This window comes from Ranitomeya imitator, chromosome 6 (assembly GCF_032444005.1).
Source record: "Ranitomeya imitator isolate aRanImi1 chromosome 6, aRanImi1.pri, whole genome shotgun sequence".
Lineage (NCBI taxonomy): Eukaryota > Metazoa > Chordata > Amphibia > Anura > Dendrobatidae > Ranitomeya > Ranitomeya imitator.
The window spans coordinates 31406355-31414694 of NC_091287.1; the positions used below are offsets into that span (position 1 = coordinate 31406355).

Genomic DNA, 8340 nt, shown 5'->3' on the forward strand with positions numbered 1-8340 from the left:
TATTTCTCGCAAGTCACACTGCTGGTCCGTGTGTAATCCGTATTTTTCACGCTTCCATAGACTTTCATTGGCGTATTTCTTGCGCAGTACGGTGACAAACGCAGCATGCTGCGATTTTGTACGGCCGTAGAAAGCCGTATAATACGGATCAGTAAAATACGGCTGATAGGAGCTGGGGCATAGAGAAGCATTGTACCGTATGCAATCCGTATTTTCAGCACCTCTCTTACGTCCGTAAAACACGGTAGTGTGACGCCGGCCGTAAAAAGTTAGTGCCCAGTGAGACCATATCAATGCCCCCTACTGTCCCTTACAAAGTATTAATACCCCAACTGTCCCTTAGAAAAGTGTTAATTCACCAATTGTCCCTTTAAAAAGTATTGGTTCCCCCTGTGGAAATAAAACCCCTTGAGGGTCCAGTGAAATAATAATATCCCTCAGGTGCCCCCTCCATAATAATCCATGGTGCTGACGCCTCACACACAGATAAGGCGGATTCCCTTCTCCCTCCCACACAGAGTCGCGGGACCCCGATGTCTCATAGGCTGGGGATCTTCATCAGCCTGCGGCACAGGATGAAGGGTGGATGTCCATGGCTCCGCTCTAGCACCGGGTAGAGTGGCGCTCAGCCTGATCACTGGCATTAGCGAGGTCACTACTTTTTTCTTTTGTAAATTTTGCGCCTCTCAGAATTTCCCATCCAGGGATAAGACCCCTCTGCCCCCCTCCGACTACCCCCGGGCCACACCACTGTGGTGAAGGGGAACCTTCATGGACAAGAACCTGCCACACAGCTCGTACAGATGGTCAGAATAAAAACGGTCACATTTGATTTCAGCAGGAAATGAGCCTTTAGGGCACAAAGAGCTACGAAAAAAAAGGCAACGAGTCAATTTTTGATGCGTTTCGGCCAATCCCCAAAAAAAAGCTCCACATTTGGCCACTTAATAAATTAGAAAAAGAAAAGAAAGAAAAAAGGAAGTTGAGAAGAACAGCGTTTAAAAAAGCACCAAATTCCATTTCAGATTTTTTCAGGCAGATTTTTGTAGCAGAAAAAAAATAATAAATCATCGGCAAAAAAAACCTTCCCAGAATCCTCCTCAAAAACATTTTCTGATTCAAAAACTCAACAAAAAGGCTCACGTCTATAGTCCTGGCTTCACTGGTGTGGATCTGTGGATGAACGGGAAAACGCACGGACATTAATGACGCGGATGGGCGGGTTGTAATGTGGACAAAAATCAGAGAAAAAAAAATGAGCAAGTCACTTATTTTTGTCTCCGTTTTCCCATTGCTGTGCATCATGTTCATGGTTTAGGGTGCGGTTTTAGGGGGATTTCACCTAAAAAAAGACGCAATGTACACATAGCCTTAGCGGATATACACACAGTGTTTTTGAGATGGTCAAAATGATGAGTTTTCTGGTGAAAACCACTTCAGGAAAGACTCCTTCTTTTGGAAGTTTTTGGAAGTGTTTTTTGTTTTACTGAAACAATTTTCCAGCGATTTTGATGAGTTTTTTTTCCCCTTAAAGCGTTTTTTATGCAGTCTTATAATTGGACACTGCCTACTTAGGAGCAGATTCCATCAGGAGACGCTTCATAGAAGTTACATGAACTTTTTTATTTTAGTCCTTGAAGTAGAAAAAAAATGCTCTAAAAGACTGAACGTAAGAACTGCAAAGTGTAGAGTCTTTCAAGTGTTTTTTTAATGATTTTTCAGGTCTTTTTTGGTGGACTCGCTGCACATATACTTATGGTTCCCTGTGAGGCTCTTTGCCAGCTCGTCACTATTACTAAGCTGTGAGAGTTTCCAGCATTGATTGGGTTCTTTACTGTGTTTTTCAATCATTTTGGAGCTTAATTTCTATTTGTTCATGTAAAGTTTCCTTCACTGTGAGCACCCTCCCCTTAATGAGAGTCCGTTAGCACATTTTTACATATGGAAGCAGTGATATAGGCGATACAAGTGCTCGTCCCACCAATAAATATGAGACCTTTTTCGTAGTGATCAGATTTATGAGTCATGAGAAATCTAGTGTAGAAGTCGTATGCAAATAAGGCAGTAGGTGTAATGGGGGCGTGTCTGTGCTTTGTCACGCCCCCAGTGCACTTCCTGCCTTTCTCTGCATTTGACCCCAATGGTAATATTTCCTACTTGTATCCACTGATGTGTGAAAGAAAGATCAGGAGCTTGTGAAAAATAAAAGACATTTATTAGTTCCCAGTTATACACATCGCATGGCTGATATCCGCAGGTTTCCAGGATAGATCATTACTATCGCATTAGTTAGGCTAATGTCACTTTCTGTCCTCTTCCGTGCGTCTGTGCACTTGAGCTTTTCGGATTTTGGAAGTTTTCATAGCTGGAAAAAAAAGTTATAGAAAACCATATTATACAATGGTGAGTGCAGCTCTGGAGTATAATACAGGAGGTAACTCAGGATCAGTAATGTAATGTACACAGTGACTGCACCAGCAGAATAGTGAGTGCAGCTCTGGAGTATAATACAGGATGTAACTCAGGATCAATAATGTAATGTATGTACACAGTGACTGCACCAGCAGAATAGTGAGTGCAGCTCTGGAGTATAATACAGGAGGTAACTCAGGATCAGTAATGTAATGTATGTACACAGTGAGTGCACCAGCAGAAAAGTGAGTGCAGCTCTGGGGTATAATACAGGATGTTACTCAGGATCAGTACTGTAACGTATGTACACAGTGACTGCACCAGCAGAATAGTGAGTGCAGCTCTGGGGTATAATACAGGGTGTAACTCAGGATCAGTAATGTAATGTATGTACACAGTGACTGCACCAGCAGAATAGTGAGTGCAGCTCTGGGGTATAATACAGGATGTTACTCAGGATCAGTACTGTAACGTATGTACACAGTGACTGCACCAGCAGAATAGTGAGTGCAGCTCTGGAGTATAATACAGGGTGTAACTCAGGATCAGTAATGTAATGTACAGTGGGGCAAAAAAGTATTTAGTCAGTCAGCAATAGTGCAAGTTCCACCACTTAAAAAGATGAGAGGCGTCTGTAATTTACATCATAGGTAGACCTCAACTATGGGAGACAAACTGAGAAAAAAAAATCCAGAAAATCACATTGTCTGTTTTTTTATCATTTTTTTTGCATTTTATGGTGGAAAATAAGTATTTGGTCAGAAACAAACAATCAAGATTTCTGGCTCTCACAGACCTGTAACTTCTTCTTTAAGAGTCTCCTCTTTCCTCCACTCATTACCTGTAGTAATGGCACCTGTTTAAACTTGTTATCAGTATAAAAAGACACCTGTGCACACCCTCAAACAGTCTGACTCCAAACTCCACTATGGTGAAGACCAAAGAGCTGTCAAAGGACACCAGAAACAAAATTGTAGCCCTGCACCAGGCTGGGAAGACTGAATCTGCAATAGCCAACCAGCTTGGAGTGAAGAAATCAACAGTGGGAGCAATAATTAGAAAATGGAAGACATACAAGACCACTGATAATCTCCCTCGATCTGGGGCTCCACGCAAAATCCCACCCCGTGGGGTCAGAATGATCACAAGAATGGTGAGCAAAAATCCCAGAACCACGCGGGGGGACCTAGTGAATGAACTGCAGAGAGCTGGGACCAATGTAACAAGGCCTACCATAAGTAACACACTACGCCACCATGGACTCAGATCCTGCAGTGCCAGACGTGTCCCACTGCTTAAGCCAGTACATGTCCGGGCCCGTCTGAAGTTTGCTAGAGAGCATTTGGATGATCCAGAGGAGTTTTGGGAGAATGTCCTATCGTCTGATGAAACCAAACTGGAACTGTTTGGTAGAAACACAACTTGTCGTGTTTGGAGGAAAAAGAATACTGAGTTGCATCCATCAAACACCATACCTACTGTAAAGCATGGTGGTGGAAACATCATGCTTTGGGGCTGTTTCTCTGCAAAGGGGCCAGGACGACTGATCCGGGTACATGAAAGAATGAATGGGGCCATGTATCGTGAGATTTTGAGTGCAAACCTCCTTCCATCAGCAAGGGCATTGAAGATGAAACGTGGCTGGGTCTTTCAACATGACAATGATCCAAAGCACACCGCCAGGGCAACGAAGGAGTGGCTTCGTAAGAAGCATTTCAAGGTCCTGGAGTGGCCTAGCCAGTCTCCAGATCTCAACCCTATAGAAAACCTTTGGAGGGAGTTGAAAGTCCGTGTTGCCAAGCGAAAAGCCAAAAACATCACTGCTCTAGAGGAGATCTGCATGGAGGAATGGGCCAACATACCAACAACAGTGTGTGGCAACCTTGTGAAGACTTACAGAAAACGTTTGACCTCTGTCATTGCCAACAAAGGATATATTACAAAGTATTGAGATGAAATTTTGTTTCTGACCAAATACTTATTTTCCACCATAATATGCAAATAAAATGTTAAAAAAACAGACAATGTGATTTTCTGGATTTTTTTATCTCAGTTTGTCTCCCATAGTTGAGGTCTACCTATGATGTAAATTACAGACGCCTCTCATCTTTTTAAGTGGTGGAACTTGCACTATTGCTGACTGACTAAATACTTTTTTGCCCCACTGTATATACACAGTGACTACACCAGCAGAATAGTGAGTGCAGCTCTGGAGTATAATACAGGGTGTAACTCAGGATCAGTAATGTAATGTATATACACAGTGACTACACCAGCAGAATAGTGAGTGCAGCTCTGGAGTATAATACAGGGTGTAACTCAGGATCAGTACTGTAACGTATGTACACAGTGACTGTACCAGCAGAATAGTGAGTGCAGCTCTGGGGTATAATACAGGATGTAACTCAGGATCAGTACTGTAATGTATGTACACAGTGACTGCACCAGCAGAATAGTGAGTGCAGCTCTGGGGTATAATACAGGGTGTAACTCAGGATCAGTACTGTAACGTATGTACACAGTGACTGCACCAGCAGAATAGTGAGTGCAGCTCTGGAGTATAATACAGGATGTAACTCAGGATCAGTAATGTAATGTATATACACAGTGACTACACCAGCAGAATAGTGAGTGCAGCTCTGGAGTATAATACAGGGTGTAACTCAGGATCAGTACTGTAACGTATGTACACAGTGACTGTACCAGCAGAATAGTGAGTGCAGCTCTGGGGTATAATACAGGATGTAACTCAGGATCAGTACTGTAATGTATGTACACAGTGACTGCACCAGCAGAATAGTGAGTGCAGCTCTGGGGTATAATACAGGGTGTAACTCAGGATCAGTACTGTAACGTATGTACACAGTGACTGTACCAGCAGAATAGTGAGTGCAGCTCTGGGGTATAATACAGGATGTAACTCAGGATCAGTACTGTAATGTATGTACACAGTGACTGCACCAGCAGAATAGTGAGTGCAGCTCTGGGGTATAATACAGGGTGTAACTCAGGATCAGTACTGTAACGTATGTACACAGTGACTGCACCAGCAGAATAGTGAGTGCAGCTCTGGGGTATAATACAGGATGTTACTCAGGATCAGTACTGTAACGTATGTACACAGTGACTGCACCAGCAGAATAGTGAGTGCAGCTCTGGAGTATAATACAGGGTGTAACTCAGGATCAGTAATGTAATGTATATACACGGTGACTACACCAGCAGAATAGTGAGTGCAGCTCTGGAGTATAATACAGGGTGTAACTCAGGATCAGTACTGTAACGTATGTACACAGTGACTGTACCAGCAGAATAGTGAGTGCAGCTCTGGGGTATAATACAGGATGTAACTCAGGATCAGTACTGTAATGTATGTACACAGTGACTGCACCAGCAGAATAGTGAGTGCAGCTCTGGGGTATAATACAGGGTGTAACTCAGGATCAGTACTGTAACGTATGTACACAGTGGCTGCACCAGCAGAATAGTGAGTGCAGCTCTGGGGTATAATACAGGGTGTAACTCAGGATCAGTACTGTAACGTATGTACACAGTGGCTGCACCAGCAGAATAGTGAGTGCAGCTCTGGGGTATAATACAGGGTGTAACTCAGGATCAGTACTGTAACGTATGTACACAGTGGCTGCACCAGCAGAATAGTGAGTGCAGCTCTGGAGTATAATACAGGATGTAACTCAGGATCAGTAATGTAATGTATGTACACAGTGACTGCACCAGCAGAATAGTGAGTGCAGCTCTGGGGTATAATACAGGATGTAACTCAGGATCAGTAATGTAATGTGTGTACACAGTGGCTGCATCAGCAGAATAGTGAGTGCAGCTCTGGAGTATAATACAGGATGTAACTCAGGATCAGTAATGTAATGTATGTACACAGTGACTGCACCAGCAGAATAGTGAGTGCAGCTCTGGGGTATAATACAGGGTGTAACTCAGGATCAGTACTGTAACGTATGTACACAGTGGCTGCACCAGCAGAATAGTGAGTGCAGCTCTGGGGTATAATACAGGGTGTAACTCAGGATCAGTACTGTAACGTATGTACACAGTGGCTGCACCAGCAGAATAGTGAGTGCAGCTCTGGGGTATAATACAGGGTGTAACTCAGGATCAGTACTGTAACGTATGTACACAGTGGCTGCACCAGCAGAATAGTGAGTGCAGCTCTGGAGTATAATACAGGATGTAACTCAGGATCAGTAATGTAATGTGTGTACACAGTGGCTGCATCAGCAGAATAGTGAGTGCAGCTCTGGGGTATAATACAGGATGTAACTCAGGATCAGTAATGTAATGTGTGTACACAGTGGCTGCATCAGCAGAATAGTGAGTGCAGCTCTGGAGTATAATACAGGATGTAACTCAGGATCAGTAATGTAATGTATGTACACAGTGGCTGCATCAGCAGAATAGTGAGTGCAGCTCTGGAGTATAATACAGGATGTAACTCAGGATCAGTAATGTAATGTATGTACACAGTGGCTGCATCAGCAGAATAGTGAGTGCAGCTCTGGAGTATAATACAGGATGTAACTCAGGATCAGTAATGTAATGTATGTACACAGTGGCTGCACCAGCAGAATAGTGAGTGCAGCTCTGGAGAATAATACAGGATGTAACTCAGGATCAGTAATGTAATGTATGTACACAGTGGCTGCACCAGCAGAATAGTGAGTGCAGCTCTGGAGTATAATACAGGATGTAACTCAGGATCAGTACTGTAACGTATGTACACACTGACTGCACCAGCAGAATAGTGTGCACCGCTGACACTTCCTTTCTGCACTCAGACGCTGCACCCGCTCATTCATTCACAAAGAACTAAGCAACACAAAGCGACCACTGAACAATGGCGGCAGAAGCTTCCTGATGCAGAAATCTGAGAGAAAGAACAAGGCTGCTGGCTAAGAAAGCCAAAAAAGAGCATTTCAAGATGTCACTGGTTTTCCTATTTTACACATGTGTGCTTCCTTCACAGGATATGTCATACATGACTGACGAGCTCAGATCCCACCTCTGGGACACTCACCCGTCCCAAGACCCAGGGTCCAGGTTTTGCTGCGGACTTTGTGAACGCGCTGTGGATCCCGGTAGCTTCTATGTGCTTTTATTGTTTAAGCCACGTGGCCATAAAAGGTTTTGATAATTCTGAGGCTGAATTCACACGTCAGTATTTCATCAATATTTATATGCCAAACACAGGAGTGTCTCCAAAACACAGAACAGGCGCAAATCTTTCAATGATAGATTTTCTCTGTAGGCTCCACTCCTCGTTTTGGCATGCACACACTGATGAGAAATACTGACCAAATACTGACGTGTGAATAAGCCCTAAAGTTAGAATTAGTTATTTGCTACCTCTATTTGTAATGTAGATAATTAAACGGGTTTTTCCAAAAATCGAAACTTAAATCCTATCCCATAGGAGTAAAACTTTGTACAAGAACGGGGCATTGGACCCCGGGAACCGGACTCCGCAGAGCCCCTTCTATGCATATGCAATTGTCTATGGGAATGCCGAAAAATCTGAGTACAACGCCGCTATTTCAGGTAGTACCATAGACAATGAATGGAGAGGAGGACCAGGAGCGTCTCTGCAGAGCGCAGACCATAAAGCCGACGTCTAGTTATCTATGTTCTGAACAGAGGAGAACTTTTTGATTTTCGGAATTCTCTTTCATAAATGTCATGCATTACTCATGTCTTACAGTCGGTTGTAAAACCTCCAGTCTTCGGCACTGATCGAGGGTCTGGTGCTGCCAAGTGCTGCCACGAGGTGGCTTTGGCTGATACACATTGTCGTCTTTGATTCTGTCTGGCATTGAGCTGACGCCTCCTGATACATAGAAATATAAACCACTAATTAAAAAAAAATGATCGTAAAAAAAACCAAAACATAGAAATTAA

The 8340-nt window shown here is 43.4% G+C and overlaps 1 protein-coding gene across 2 annotated transcripts in view; it reads right to left on the reverse strand.

The window, feature by feature from the left end:
• Positions 1-2193: 2193 nt before the first annotated feature.
• PEX1 (peroxisomal biogenesis factor 1) overlaps positions 2194-8340 on the reverse strand; it is a 58964-nt gene continuing 52817 nt past the window's right edge. For both annotated transcript variants that reach the window (XM_069729402.1, XM_069729401.1), the window contains 2 exons: positions 8142-8269; positions 2194-2365 (listed from right to left, as the gene is read on the reverse strand). In XM_069729402.1, coding sequence (XP_069585503.1) covers positions 2290-2365; positions 8142-8269 — 204 coding nt within the window. In that variant the 3' untranslated portion in view covers positions 2194-2289. The remainder of the gene's footprint in view (positions 2366-8141; positions 8270-8340) is intronic.